Source organism: Mirounga angustirostris, unplaced genomic scaffold (genome assembly GCF_029215605.1).
Source record: "Mirounga angustirostris isolate CCGP_5_RB_7025 unplaced genomic scaffold, mMirAng1.0.hap1 SCAF_4, whole genome shotgun sequence".
NCBI classification, from domain to species: domain Eukaryota; kingdom Metazoa; phylum Chordata; class Mammalia; order Carnivora; family Phocidae; genus Mirounga; species Mirounga angustirostris.
In genome coordinates, this window is record NW_026991712.1 from 149,023,604 (window position 1) to 149,039,834 (window position 16,231).

The 16,231-nt window shown below is 42.9% G+C and overlaps 1 protein-coding gene across 3 annotated transcripts in view; it reads left to right on the top strand.

The window, feature by feature from the left end:
* Positions 1-16,231, top strand: part of RAB3B (RAB3B, member RAS oncogene family) — a 112,802-nt gene that overhangs the window by 51,129 nt on the left and 45,442 nt on the right. For all 3 annotated transcript variants that reach the window (XM_045897702.3, XM_064589148.1, XM_064589147.1), the window contains one exon: positions 5,354-5,581. In XM_045897702.3, the coding sequence (XP_045753658.1) occupies positions 5,354-5,581 (228 nt within the window). The remainder of the gene's footprint in view (positions 1-5,353; positions 5,582-16,231) is intronic.

Genomic DNA, 16,231 nt, shown 5'->3' on the forward strand with positions numbered 1-16,231 from the left:
CTGATTGTCCATGAGGCCACGTGCATTTTTCTCAACACAGTGTATGAAACACATTTATATGCATTCTCTTAACTTAAAATCCACAGCAGCTTTCGGAGGTAGGTAATATTATCACATCATAGATGAGAACATTGAGGTTCAGAGTTTAAATGGCTTTCCCAAGTTCATACATTGAATTATGAGAAAGCTGGGACCAGGAGCCAGGCTTTTTATTATGGTGAAGCTACCACACTCCCAAATCTGTTCTTATTCCCAAAATCTAAGAGTGTAAACAGCTGCATCAGAAAAAAATGAAGACTAATGATATGACATTTACATCAATAGTCTGGCACATGGCAAATGCTCAATAAATGTTTATTGAAAGGAGTAACATGCCCTAAAGATTTGCTACAGGTCCAGTGTTGTCAGAGTGTAAGGATGGATAAAACTCAGATGGATCCAGAAGAGGAGGCAGACAGCTAATTGTAAAACAAGTTCCAATAATGTAGTCCAGATTAGGGAAAAAGCAGTTGAACAAGATTTGACTACAGAAGTGAATTAAAGGGGCCAGTGAAATAATATTTATTGCATACCTCTCATGGGCCAAGAAACCATGCTAGATTAATTACATATGGCAACTGCTCATTCTGTTTGTACCCCAACTCCGTGAAGTAGGTGGTATTTTTCTCTGAAGTAAAAATGCTGTGACTTAGAGAGGTGATATGACTTGCCCAAAAATTCAGCTGAGGACTAGAACAGGGATTTTGAACTTTCCTATAATGAAAGAGACTAGGTCTAGTCTCAACTGTTGGCTTTGAGGCTTGAGCAAATCCTTAATTTCTGGTCCTCAGTTTCTTGATTAAATGGGAATAATAATATTTGCCCATCTAATTTTATCTCCCAGGTTTAGAGGATTAAATGAGATAGAGGATGTGAAATTAGGTAAGGAGCCAATCTGTTTCAGTAAAGTTACAGAAACTTTATTTATTTATAATTGCTGTTATTTAACTTGGTTAAATAACTAAGTTATTTAACTTTAAATGACTGCTGGTTATTTAACCAGCAGTTCCATTTCTAGGGATCTTTCTTAAGGAGATAAATAGGAAACTGAGCAAGTATTTATGGAAAGACATGACCACTCTGATTTTTTTTTTTTAAGATTTTATTTATTTATTTGACACACAGAGAGAAAGCACAAGTAGGCAGAGAGGCAGGAAGAGAGAGAGGGAGAAGCAGGCTCTCCACTGAGCAGGGAGCCAGATGTGGGGCTCGATCCCAGGACCCAGGGATCATGACCTGAGCTGAAGGCAGCCACCCAGGCACCCCAACACCACTCTGATTTAATTTATAATAATTAAAAATAGAAAAATAAAGATACAATATTAAAGAATTGGTCCTATGACACATCCATAGGATGGAATAGAATGTAGTCAATTGAAATGATATTTGTGAAGAGTTTTAAAAATCTCAGAAAAAATATTTATGGTATAATGTTAAGTGAAAAGAAGCAGGATACAAAACTAATGGAAAGTGTGATCTCAGCTATTAAAATATACATAGAAGATAATAGACATATAGATATAGATAAAAAGTATAAACAGACCTCTATGTTTATATATACAAAGACTAACCCTGAAGGATACATACATTGGTAACATATTTGCCTCTGGGGAGAGGAACAGAGGCTGGGAATCAGGGTTGAAAGCACTAACTTTACACTATAAACCTTTAGGTTACATATTACTTATTTTTTACGGAAAAAATTAAGAAAATAATGCCAGCTACAGATGGTGATAACGCTTGTAAACAGTGAAAGTTTGAATTATTTTCAATGTATGTATTACTTTTTAAATCAACAACTAATAAAATATAATTTAAAAACAGATGGTACATCTTCCACATGTCCAAGTGTCCTGGGCATTTTCCACACCCACTAGTGAGTGTTGTCATGGGGCAGATTGGTACAGGAATGGGACTGAGGGTCTCAGATAAAGGCTTGAGAGCTGGGAGAAAAGAGAAAGAAGAACAGAGGCCACCGGAGGCTACTGGTGGCATATTAAATGATGTGGGAAACAAAGGCAGAAGAAAAATTATTTACTACCTGCAGCCCATTGATAAGTCCTTGAAACAGGCAGAGTGCCATTCCTCAAGGGGCTCAACTGCCTCTAAGTCAATGTCGACACCTTGCTAAGGGCAAAAGCCCCACTGAACCCGACCTCTCCCCAGTCCTCTCTTGATGAGAGAGCAGAAGGTTGGCTGAAGACAAAGCACAAGCTGACACCCTGCAACCTCACCCCACCCCCCCACTCCTGGGTGGGACAGTGTGAGATTCTTTCAGGAATCTCCCAACTATCAATGTTAATACCTTGCTAGAGGGGAAAACAACCTTAACTTGACAAGGGCAAGGCCTCCATTATCTTGTAGGTCCTCTTTAGCATATGAAAGTTCTTTTGAAACCTCCCTTTTCCTTACCTCCCCAACCCCATAATATATAATCAGCCACCCCTCATAACCCCGGTGCAGCAACTCTTTCTGCCCACCGGTCCTGTCCCCGTGCTTTAATAAAATCACTTTTTTGCACCAAAGACGTCTCAAGAATTCTTTCTTGGCCGTCGGCTTCAAAACCTAACGTCTTTCCTACATCATTAAAGGGCTGTTAATAATCCTACATATTTGACCTTTCTTCAAGAGAGCTTTAAACTTTCTGCATTTGTCAGTTCCTTGTCCTTACAGCTCATCTGAGAGGCGTATAGAGCTAAATCCACCAGTCAAAATCTCTTTCTTTTCCTTTGAGGAACAAAAACAGGAATTTCTTTTTTCTTTTTAATTAAAAATTTTTTAAATTTAAATTCAATTAATTAGCCTATAATGTATTATCAGGTTCAGAGGTAGAGATCAGTGATTAATCAGTTGCAAATAATACCCAGTGCTCCTTACATCACATGCCCTCCTTAATGTCCTTCATTCAGTTACCCCATCCCCCCACCCTCTCCCCTCCAGCAGCCCTCAGTTTGTTTCCTATTAAGAGTCTCTGGTTTGTCTCCCTCTCTGATTTCATCTTGTTTTATTTTTTTTCCTCTCTTCCCCTTTGATCCTCTGTTTTGTTTCTTAAATTCCACATCTCAGCGAGATCATATGATAATTATCTTCTCTGACTGGCTTATTTTGCTTAGTATAACACCCTCTATTTCCATCCTCATAGTTGCAAATGGCAAGATTTCATTTTTTGATGGCTGAGTAGTATTCCACTATGTATATATACCACATCTTTATCCATTCATGTCGATGGACATCTGGGCTCTTTCCATAGTTTGGCTATTGTGGACATTACTGCTATAAACATTGTGGTGCAGGTGTCCCTTCGGATCACTACATTTGTATCTTTGGGGTAAATACCCAGTAGTGCAATTGCTGGGTTGTAGAATAGCTCTAATTTCAACTCTTTGAGGAAGCTCCATACTGTTTTCCAGAGTGACTGCACCAGCTTGCATTCCCACCAACAGTGTAGGAGGGTTCCCCTTTCTCTGCATCCCCGCCAACATCTGTCATTCCCTGACTTGTTAATTTTAGCCATTCTGACTGGTGTGAGGTGGTATCATTGTGATGAGTGATATTGTGCATTTTTTCATGTATCTGTTGGCCATTTGTATGTCTTCTTTGGAGAAATGTCTGTTCATATCTTCTGCCCATTTCTTGATTGGATTATTTGTTCTTTGGGTGTTGAGTTTGATAAGTTCTTTATAGATTTTGGATACTAGCTCTTTATCTGATACGTCATTTGCAAATATCTGCTCCCATTCTGACTGTTATTTTTTGGTTTTGTTGACTATTTCCTTCTAAAACAGGAATTTCTAAAGAGAGTGACACCCTGGACATTATCTCATGTGAGGGCTGTCCTCCCACCCTCTTCTGATCACTTAACACACCTGTCCAAGAACCCAGTGCTGAGCATAAGGAGAGATTGCAGGCAGGGAAGTAGGGCACCTGCTACTCCAATAGGACTGTGGGACTGAGTGCTGGATTATGGGGTTCAGATACAAAGTGTTCTGGGAAAGGTGGCAGGTTTGAGAGAGCTGGGATCTCAGGGAAGGCCTGGCACATAAATAAATACTTGCTGAATGGATGAGTGAGCGAATAAATAAAGGATCGAGGCTTTAAGGGATTTGGAACAATAAAGACTTATGTTCACAGCTGTATGGGATTTACCAGTTTATTAAGGTCTTACTTATTGTTATCTCATTTGAGTCCTGTAACAGCCCTGTAAGGAAAGCAGGGCAGAAATCGTCCTTTCCATTTTCCAGATGATGAGATTGAGTCCCAGAGGGATGAAGTAACTTTTATTAATCCAGCACGCATTTACTGAGTGCTGATTATGTACTAGGACTTGCGCTAGAGGCTAGAGATGGAGAAATGAAGTACATTAGTCCCAGATGCTTGGTCTGAAGGAGGAGCTGGAATAGTAAACAGTTGTGAAATGATACCAGTGCTGTGAGCGGGGTGCCCGGGGGGCATAGAGGCAGGAGGGCATGTGTACCTCTGCCAGGCACGGGGAAGGTGAGACTGCGTTTGGGTCTATAAGGATGAAGAGGAGTTTATTAGAAGAGTGTTGTGAACAGAAAGAATACATGTCTAAAGGGACAAAGCAAGAAATAATGTGGCATATTTAAAGTGTAATTTGATATAAAAGTGGCACAGGTTGGTAGGGAGAAGGCTTAGGGGAGGATAAAGTTTAGAGAGTTTATTCTTTGGTTGGTTGGTTCTTTGTCAAGTTAAACAGTTCGGGCTTGATCTTTAGAGCCATGGGGAGTCATGAATGTTTTTGAAATGGGAATGATAGCCCTGTGCTGAGCCTTTCCTGGAATGTTCATGTGTTTACTGTTTTGGCTTTTTCTTTTCAAAACTCGGCTCAGGAGCTGCCTCCTGTGGGAGACTCTCCTTGACCATCATGCCTTCAAACTGGGGGTTAGATGTCCGATGTTTCTTGTGGACTTCCTGGGCCAAGGCTTCCCTCCATCTTATGACTTACCTACTGACTTGTTACCCCATGTTTACATGCTTTTTCACTCTAATCTGTGGCCACTCAGAGGTCATACACCATGTCTGATTCATATTTGTAGTCCCTATACCCAGCACAGGGCTTGACCCAGAGCAACATGCTCAGTAAATATTTGCAGAAGGAATGAGTGGGAGGAACCGGGTTCCACCCCAATCCTGAGACAACATTTGGAGCAGGTGCAGTACTGGGGTGATTCTGTGGTGTGTGTGTTTCTTCAGTGATGCTTGGGTGGAGAGTATGTGTGTGAAGGGTGGAGTGACCATTAAAGATTGGTGACCTGGAGGTGTGTTCCTGAGTGACCACAGGTGTCTCCTACAGATGGCTTCAGTGACTGATAGTAAAGCTGGAGTCAAAGATGCTTCCGACCAGAATTTTGACTACATGTTCAAACTGCTCATCATCGGCAACAGCAGCGTTGGCAAAACTTCCTTCCTCTTCCGCTATGCTGACGACACCTTTACCCCAGCATTCGTCAGCACTGTGGGCATTGACTTCAAGGTGAAGACAGTCTACCGCCATGAAAAACGAGTGAAGCTGCAGATCTGGGTGAGTCCTGGGCATCTCAGGGGGTGACAAGTCTGCTAGTATAAGGGCTGGGAGGTGGGTGCCAGTTTGGAACTTCTGGGTCTTATGACATCAAGTACCAGTGCTATTGAAGGTCTGGCCCCTCGACTGCCCCTTGCTGATTTTATAGAAGTTTCTCTCCTCTGGGGGCTCAGTTGCTTCTGCTGCTTAACCCCAAGAGGCTTTATCCTGCCCATACAAATGAGTGACCAAGAATCGGGGCTTTGGAGTTAGAAATTTGGATTCAACTTCCAGTTCTGCCACTTATTAATCATGGAATCTTGACTAAATTACTTAACCTGTCTAGGCTACCTTTTCCTCTTTGGGGATTATAATAGCATCTACATCATAGAGCTGTTGGTTCTTAGCATAGTTCCTGGAATGTAGTAAATGCACAGTAAATGTTAGCTCCTGTGTCCATAATCTATCACTGCATAACAAATCACTTCAAAACTTGATGGCTTAAAACAACAGTAGTTTATTATTACACAGTTTCTGTGGATCAAACATTTGGGAGTAGCTTGGTTTCTATCTTGTGGCCTCTTATGAGGTTGCAGCCAGATATTGGCTCGGGTTGCAGTCATCTGAAGGCTTGAGTAGGGCTGGAGGATCCCTTCCAAAGCTGCTTACTCATGTATATCAGGTATTGGCTGTTAGCAGGAGGCCTTAGTTCTTTCCCATGTGGTTCTCTCCTTGGAGTTGCTTAAGTATCTTCATGGCATCCTCCAGGTGGAGAAAGCCAAGAAACCAGAGAGAAAGTGGCAATGTCTCTTATTACTTAGCCTTAGAGTAGTCTGTTGGTCACTGATTCAGTGTAGGAGGAAAGTAAACAAGGGTATGAATCCTGGGAGGTGAGGATCATTGGGGACCATCATAGAAGCTGGCCACCACAGCTATTATTATTGGTATTTACTACCAATTTATTAGTACAGTGGTACTACTGCTAATAATAAGAGATATGTAGATCTCATATATATATATATATATATATATATACACATATATATATAAGATGATATAGCAAAATGTAGATCATATACTTTTCTTTCTTTTTTTTTAAGATTTTATTTATTTATTTGACAGAGAGAGAGAGAGAGAGATAACGAGAGCAGGAACACAAGCAGGGGGAGTGGGAGAGGGAGAAGCAGGCTTCCCACGGAGCAGGGCGCCCTATGTGGGGCTCGATCCTAGGACCCTGGGATCACGACCTGAGCCAAAGGCAGGCACTTAACGACTAAGCCACCCGGGCGCCCTGATCATATACTTTTCAATAAGGAATTAGTACCAGGATTGGAAATTTTGAAAATTAGTGATTTAAAGTATTCAAAGCATGTGTTATTTATTATCTCTCCATTCAGCTTGTTAAATGTACATTAATACATTGTGCATATATTTTATTGGATATATACAGTACTTTTATAAATTATCTCCATATATTATCTTACAATTAACCCCATGGGGCAGATATTATTTTAATTCACTCCTATTTTACAGAAGAAAAAAATTGAGACTCAGTAATGAACTTGCCTTAGGTCGACCACACAGTTGCAAAGTGGAATTCCAACTCAGACCTTCTTTTTTTTTTTTAAGATTTTTTATTTATTTATTTGAGAGAGAGAGAATGAGAGAGAGAGCACATGAGAGGGGGGAGGGTCAGAGGGAGAAGCAGACTCCCCGCCGAGCAGGGAGCCCGATGCGGGACTCGATCCAGGGACTCCGGGATCATCACCTGAGCCGAAGGCAGTCGCTTAACCAACTGAGCCACCCAGGCGCCCCAACTCAGACCTTCTGATTCCAAGTTACATGCTCTTTTCTCTACACTGTGCATGTGAAGTCTTACAGAGCCCATACTTCCATTTATGATAGTTAAGTATTAATTTATATAGAGATAAAAGTTTATTTTGTTCATTTAGTCTCTATTAAAAGTATTGAGGAATTAGGAGTTATTAGAAATGTAAGAAGCTAAACAGACTACTTAGTTCATTGGTTCTAGAAGTGTGGTTCTAGTCCCAGCATTACCTGGGAATTTGATAGAAATGCAATTCTAGAAATGCAAATTTTCACGCCCCTCCTGAGACCCACTAAGTAAGAAACTCTGAGCTATAGCCCAACAATGTGTGTGTTATAACAAGCCTTCCAGGTGACTTTGAGGCAGGCTAAAATTGAAGAACCATTTTGGTTTAACTACCATTTGGTTTGCCCATCTCATGGTGAGAATCAGTAAGCATTTATTAAGTACCTATTATGTGCCAAGTGCTTCCCCTTGTGTGGTCGAACATCCTCTTCACAGCCAGTGCACAGAGAAATGAGAGCACAGGGTATTGGGGGCATGGTGAGTAATACAGGGGAACTGGAGCAAGGCTGTGGAGAGCAGAGAGGGGTGCTGAGAGAGAAATTTGCTGGAGAGGCTATCAGGCAGCAGCTTGAGGGTCAGGGAGACCTTGCACAGCAAACAGAAGTTTCTTGTCATGGGCCAGGGTTTACCTACCTGATAATTGTTGAGAGAGCTGAAGAAGCTATTAGAATTTATTTTTATCTATGGACATAAAATGCATGTTTACTAATATTTATTATGTGGATTGACATTCCACATCACATGGTCACATATCCTGAATTCAAAAAGTCTTCCAGTAGGGGAAGACCTTCTGCCCGTCTAAGGGATTGGCAGGGGTGGTTCCCTCACTCCTTCATTTATGTTCAGCTGTTGTGAGCTTTTGCAATGGATTTATTGATTATACCACCCTTATTTAACTAAATAAACCTTCATGATGGATATGTGGTTTTAAAAGTGTCCTGCAAAGAAACCTCTGCCTGAAGACTATACTCAGTATAGTGAGCCCAAGTGGGCACGGAAAATGGCTGAACTGATGTTTCTCTGACTCCCAGCACAAGTTCATTGTCAGGCATGTTTTGAGGTAAAATCAATGATGATCTAATTAGATCTGACATAGTCAATCACATTGCTTTTGCTAAAAAAAAAAATTGGCAAAGAGATTTTGTGCATGTGTGCTTTCCTATAGCAAAAAAAGTCTGTACTGTTCATAAATGCATTAAAATGTGAACATTGAAATATTAGTTATATCATTTTTATGTATTTTAACATCTTTTGTGTACAGAAGTAGATATATATGTACATATGATCTAAGTAAATATACAAATATTGTGGTTATGTGCTCACATGGCCTTACTTACAGAGGCTTAAATTTGGAGACCATTGCCAGACAGTGGGGAGCTATAGAAGGGTTTTATCAAGGTCAGATTTGCATTTTAGAAAAATCTCTTGCTTCGGTTTGGAGGATAGGTGGAAGCAAGGCAAAGAAGCCAGTGGTTTGGGTAAGTTACAAAGGGCCTAAATTAAGTCTGCTTGGGCTGTGGTAACAAAATACCACAGACTCAGTAGCTTAAACAACAGTAATTTATTTTCTCACAGTTCGAGAAACGGGAAGTCCAAGATCAGGGTGCCAACTAGGTTGATGTCTGGGGAGAGGTCTCCCCTAGGGTTGCAGGTGGCCGCCTTCTAGCGGTGTGCTCACATGGCCCTTCCTTGGTGCTTATATATGGAGAGTGAGTGGGCTCTCTGGTATCTCTTCTTATAAGGACACTAATCCTATCAGATCAGGACCCCACTCTTATGGCCTCAATTAACCTTAATCTCTAACTTAGAATCCCCATCTCCAAATATAGCCACATTCGGGGTTAGGACTTCAATGTATGAATTTTGGGAGAATACAGCATTTGGAACATAATAGTAAGACAGTGACAAAATGACCTAAGGGATGGAAATGAGGGTTTGCAGATTTGTCGATGGGGGGCTACATGCGATAACACAGTATTGTGCCTGGCATGTATTAGGAACACAATAAATGTTAGGTTCCTTTTCTTCTCTGCTCCTAATCCATACGCAAAGGCTGACTGGGTCCCTTCCCAGGTTTTCCACCTGTGGTTCCAGGAGTGCTGGAACAGGACAGGCGCTGTCTGAAGTGTTCAATTAAATTTCTCCAGCCAGTTTGATCTCTTGGGATTTCAGAAAGCCATTGTAGGCGTGGAAGGAGGAGAGAGGGAACAAGAGGAGGTTCTGAGCATTGCTGAGCAGGACCATTCACAAACGGAGTTTCTCTCATCTCTGAAGGGTGTTAGGTGATGAAGGTATTGGTAGTGCTTTGCTCCCTGGGGTCCTTGGCTACATAGGTCCCTGAGAGCCCCCTCTGTTCCATGAGAGGTTAATTATTGTGGATCAGAGAAGAGAATCTTACTGGGGAGGTGGGGGTAGGGGAGAAATCTCATTAATAGAGAGTGAGAGCATGCACAGGTGTGAAGGGAGAGAGACTTGGTAACTCCACAGCAACAGACCTGGCTAGAGGCCATTTACTGCTAGGTGCTGGTTGCCAAGCAACCGCTGGAGGCCTGTGGGAAGAGATGAGTGGGAGAGGGCCTTCCACTACTGTTTGGGGCCCACTTCAGGGACTCTCGGGTCTGGTGCTGGTCAAGGGAAGAATCGAGGTGTCTGCAGAAGGACTGAGCTGACCTAGGACTCTGGAGTCCTGGGTTTCAGTCCTGGCTCTGCCCTCTAGTTATGTGAGCTGGAGTGACCCTTCTCCTCCATGGGCCTGTTTCCCTAACTATCAAAGGAAGAAAATAATCCTTGCTCTTCTTGCCTCATGAGTTGTTATGAAGATCAAGTGAGGAAATGCAAAGGAGTGCCTAAAGAGAACTCTGAAGCCTTGAGGAGATCAGGGCATTATGGATGTTGTCAGCCACGTGAATTCTTCTTGTATGTGATTTCAATCATTCTTTGTATCTTTCCCACCTTCCCTCTGACCCAGGGAGGTAGTTATCTCCATAAAGAATGGGTGTTTGAGGTCGGAGATGTGAAGTTCCTTATGTGGAGCCAAACTGTGAACTTCATTCTTTAATTCATTCAGTAGACATTGTGCCAGGCATTGTACTAGCTGTGGGAAAACAGCCTTCCTGCTCGCATGGAGTTTGCCCTCTAGGAGGGGAGATAGACACTAAGTACATGAATAAAAAATACCTAATTTGGGGGGCACCTGAGTGGCTCAGTCAGTTAAGCTTTGGACTCTTGGTTTTGGCTCAGGTCATGATCTTGGGGTCATGAGATCAAGTCACACATCGGGCTCCGTACTCAACAGGAGTCTGCTTGGGATTCTTTCCCTCTCGCTCCCCCTCTGCCCCTCCCCCTGCATGTGTGCGCGCACACTCTCTCTCTCTCTCTCTCTTTCTTTCAAATAAATAAATAAATAAAATCTTAAAAAAAAAAAAACAAAACTAATTTTATCAGTGGTAAGGGCCCTGAAGGAAAAGAATAGACTTGTTTCAAACCCAGTCCACTGGGGGACTCAGAACTCTGAAATCACTGAAATGTGACTTAAATCTCATCCCTAGGCTTGTAACTGGAGTTCAGGGTCAAATTCTATTCACAATTTTTTTTTTCTTTTTTTTTTTTGAAGGCTTCCCACTGAGCAGGGAGCCCGATGCAGGGCTCGATCCCAGGACCCTGGGATCATGACCTGAGCCGAAGGCAGATGCTTAACCAACTGAGCCACCCAGGCGCCCCTCTATTCACAATTTAAAAGGCTGGCTTTGTTGATGATTTTCACCACACCAGTTCACCTCAGGCCTATCTCCGTCAGAGGACATGATACCAGAGGTCTCTGTGGGGGAAAGATAGTATCTCCTCCTGCCTACTCCTACCAGTGAGGCTTTTTTGATGACCTGCATGTCAAGAAGACCTTAAAGATAGGAGTGCTTCATGTATCTGGGGTTTATTTGTATATAGATTGGGAAAAGACCGGCTGGCCTGCCCAACATTCTTCTTTGCTTGCTTAAGAACTCTGTTTTGTGAAGGATTTATAGGCTGCTGTCCTTACTCCTGGGCCTCTCCTGGTATTAATGTTTTCCATCATCTTTCTTTCTCTACAACTCATTCCTCTGAAGCCCTCAGTTACTACAGCACTTGTGTGTGCCGCCATTATTCTATTTGTTTTGTCGTGTTGGTGATGATATTGGAAGGGTAAAGTGTGTAAAGCACTAACATAATGCCTGGCATGGAGTAAACACTCAACAAACAGTAGTTTTTATTAAGGTTCCAGAGTGATCAAGAAATGATACTCCTTGGGCGCCTGGGTAGCTCAGTTGGTTAAGCGACTGCCTTCGGCTCAGGTCATGATCCTGGAGTCCCGGGATCGAGTCCCGCATCGGGCTCCCTGCTCGGCAGGGAGCCTGCTTCTCCCTCTGACCCTAACCCCTCTCATGTGCTCTCTCTCATTCTCTCTCTCTCAAATAAATAAATAAAATCTTAAAAAAACAAAAAAAGAAACGATACTCCTTTTCTTCCCTCCTCAAGTTTGGAACCAAGTGAGAGAGTCAGAGAGATGGGGAGTAATGTGATAGCCTCATTACTGATAAAAGCTAGGATGAAGCTCCTGGTCCAAGTCTTCAGGGAAGCGGAGCTTGCTAATACTTCACTCTGGAGTCAGATAGACGTAGAAACCAATCACAGGCCAACACGGGCCAGCTGCAATTAGCTCATGCAGTATGCATCCAAGGTCAAAGTACATGTGGCCCAGACTTACTAATGCTTCAGGCCTAAAGCATCCCACCCAGGTCTGTGTTAGATGCCTCTATCTCCATGTTCAGTCTTCCTCATGGAGGAAGGGAGGGTTTCTCCTCCAACAGCTCTTTTTATAATTAAAGAGATAGATAGAAGTAAGCATTCACTCCAAAGGGAAGTTGGACAGAGTAATGAAAGCTGGGAGGGGTGCCTGGGTGGCTCAGTCAGGTAAGTGTCTGCCTTTGGCTCAGGTCATGATCCCAGGGTCCTGGAATTGAGCCCTGCATCAGGCTCCTTGTCTGCGGGGAGCCCGCTTCTCCCTCTCCTCCCTGCTTGGACTCTCCTTCTCTCTCTCTTAAATAAATAAATAAAATCTTAAAAAAAAAATAATGAAAGCTGGGAAAAATAGGAAGAGTCTTAAGAGATTTCCTGGGAATCTTGAATTCTACAGTAATAATGGGTGACTTCCTATGTCACCAGGAGCTGAGAACAATAAGACCAGATGAGATAGCGCTGTCAGGAAGTCAGCTAGGTTCACTTACTATCCAACTACCTTATTCCCACACAGCCACCTTGATGAAACTTAGGTTACCACATGGCTTTTGAGTCACTTATAAATAAGAAAAGTAGTGAATATTAAATTGGGGAATGTCAAAGACTTATATCTTAGAACCAGTAATAAAAGAATGCAATAAATATGGAGCGCCTAGTGGCTCAGTCAGTTAAGTGTCCGACTCTTGATTTTGGCTTAGGTCATGATCTCAGGGTGGTAAGATCAAGCCCTGCATAAGGCTCCATGCTGGGCGCGGAGCCTGCTTAAGATTCTCTCTCTTCCTCTCCCTGTGCCCCTCCCTGCCCTACTCTCTCTCTCTTTCTCTAAAAAAAAAAAAAAAAAAAAAAAAAGCAATAAATGTAATGGAGCTTAGGAATGTGGGGAAATATAATCATACTAGAAACCTACATTAAGAAGGATTGTGGCTCTTAGGCAGTCTTTTAACAAATATTTACTATGGCTTACATTGGGGATAGAGAAATTAATACAGTTCTGGAGGTCAGAAGTTCAAAATTGGTGTCCCTCGGTTAAAAATTGAAGTGTTGGGGTGCCTGGGTGGCTCAGTCATTAAGCGTCTGCCTTTGGCTCGGGTCATGGTCCCGGGGTCCTGGGATCGAGCCCCACATTGGGCTCCTTGCTCAGCGGGAAGCCTGCTTCTCCTTCTCCCACTCCCCCTGCTTGTGTTCCCTCTCTCGCTGTGTCTCTCTCTGTCAAGTAAATAAATAAAATCTTTAAAAAAAAAAATTGAAGTGTTGGCAGGTGTGTGTTCCTTTTGGTGGCTCTGGGGAGAATCCATTAACTTGCCTTTTTTGGCTTCTAGAGGCCACTTGCCTTCCTTTGCTTGTGGCCCCCTCCTCCATCTTCAAAGCCAGAGATGCAACATCTTTTTTTTTTTTTTTTTTAAGATTTTATTTATTTACTTGACAGAGAGAGACACAGCGAGAGAGGGAACACAAGCAGGGGGAGTGAGAGAGGGAGAGGCAGACTCCTCGCTGAGCAGGGCTCGATCCCAGGACCCTGGGATCATGACCTGAGCCGAAGGCAGACGCTTAACCGACTGAGCCACCCAGGCGCCCCAAGATGCAACATCTTTTGATCTCTCCCTCTCTTGCTCTCTCTCTCACCTTCCTGCTTTTCTCTTAAAAGGACCCTTATGATTATCTTGGGCTCACCTGAATAATCAGGATAATCTCCCATCTCCAAACCCTAATTTAATCCTATCTGTGAAGTCCCTATTGCCATGCCAGGTAACATATTCATAGGTTCTGGGGATTAAGATATGAGTATCTTTTGGGACGCTATTGTTCTGATTACCACAGTATCTGTTGATAACATGGAAAAGATCTGTTGTACATCTGAAACTGAAATTACATGGTACATTAACTAACTGGAATTTATCTATTTATCTATTTTTGAGAGAGAGAGAGAGCTTGTGCGTGCGCAAGAAGCAGGGAGGAGCAGAGGGAGAAAGAAAATCATAAGCAAGTTCCACACCAGTGCAGAGCCAGACAAGGGGCTTGATCTCACAACCCTGAGATCATGACCTGAGCTGAAATCAAGAGTTGGATGCCCAACCAACTGAGCCACCCAGGCACCCCATTAACCAACTGGAATTTAAATAAAAATGAAAAAAGAAACAACAACAAAACAAACAAAAGGGACATGTGGGTGGCTCAGTCGGTTAAGCGTCTGCCTTCAGCTCAGGTCATGATCCTAGGGTCTGGGGATTGAGCCCCGCATCGGGCTCCCTGCTCAGCGGGAAGCCTGCTTCTCCCTCTCCCACTCCCCCTGCTTGTGTTCCCTCTCTCTCTGTGTTTCTCTCTGTCAAATAAACAAATAAAATCTTAAAAAAATATATATATAAAATAAAATAAAATCTTTTAAAAAAAGCAAAAACTAACTAACTAGAAGTGATAGAAGTAAAAAGACAATAACAATAACACGGAAAAGATCTAATATAAATGCTCCTTTTCCTTCAAGGCTCTAACTCCCTCTCCTCCGATGATAGTCCCCTCTGCTGACTGCCTGAAACAGGTACTGTCTGCATCTTAGGCTCACACTGCCCACCGAGAGTGCCTGTCACCTTGATAGATGCCAACAAGCCTGTGAGGTCAGAGCTCATCACATCTCGGTCTCCCATTTTAGACATGAGGAGGCTGAGGTCCAGAGAGAGATGCAGACTTTACTAAGGGCCCACAATGAGGTTTCTTAACACGTTTCAGTGCTCTTCCTACCACGTCAGGAAGGTGAAATCTGGCCACCTGAACATAGACTGGGGACCCACGGAGAGACTGGTGGACAGCACAGAGGAGGCTGAAGACTGAACAGGGATGCTGGGGCTCTGACGGGTCCCTGTGGCTCCAGGAATATGAAGACAGTTCCTGAGTACAGCATCTCATACATGGCTCTTATGATAATCAGAATTGATTTTTCTAGGCAGCAAGTTTCCTGGTGTGGCTGCAGAGACATGTTGACACTTTCATCTCCTGTAGGAACCAGCTGCTGGAGAGGTTTAATCTGATTTTTAAAATCACCACAAAGACTATGGGAAGTCAAATCAGAATCACAGGCATAGTCTGCTTTTGCAGTTTGCAAATGAATTAACCAAAGGTGCTATTGGCTATTCAAAGGGCCTCCATTCTTTGGGGCCACCATCCCCTTAACCTCTACCTAAATTGGTGTGGGAGAAAAATAAAAACCTACAAGCCATTTGTGTACTCATTCATTCAATAAACCTGTACCTATTACGTTCCAGGCACTGTCATAAGAGGACAAATAAACAGCCATGATACAATACGAATGAGATAATAAAGGGATAAAGAAAGTGCTGTAGGAAAGGGAAGGGAGCTGTTACTCTGCCTGGGGAAGTTATTTTCAGCTTCACAAAGGAGGGGACACTTGAGCTGGGTCTTGGCAAATGAGTCAGTTTTCAGGTTAATGCTGGAGAAGATCTTTACAAGCAAAAGACATTTGCAAGAGCATGATTGCTTTTAAGGACCCATTATATGCCTGGCTGTGGTAGGTTCTGCAGGGACTGGTGAGACAACATCCCTACCTCTAAGGGGCACTCTGCAGTAAGACAGATATAACATGGATACAAATATCAATGATGCTATACACATGAATGATGCCTTGAGAGGTACAGAAAGTTTTAAGGGAGTTCAGAGAGGGAGTGCTCCCTCTCAGCTTGAGAGCATCAGGGAGGGTTTCATGGAGGAGGTGGCCTTATTTTAATGAGAGTCATATTTAGCAGATATAACATCCTCAGAGGCAGGGCTATCTGTCTCATTCATCTAGTTCTGTGGTCCAGGCTGACCTCAGTTTTTAATATTTTATTTATTTATTTGACAGAGAAAGACCCAGCAAGAGAGGGAACACAAGCAGGGGGAGTGGGAGAGGGAGAAGCAGGCTTCCTGCTGAGCAGGGAGCCCGATGTGGGGCTCGATCCCAGGACCCTGGGATCATGACCTGAGCTAAAGGCAGACGCTTAACGACTGAGCCACCCAAG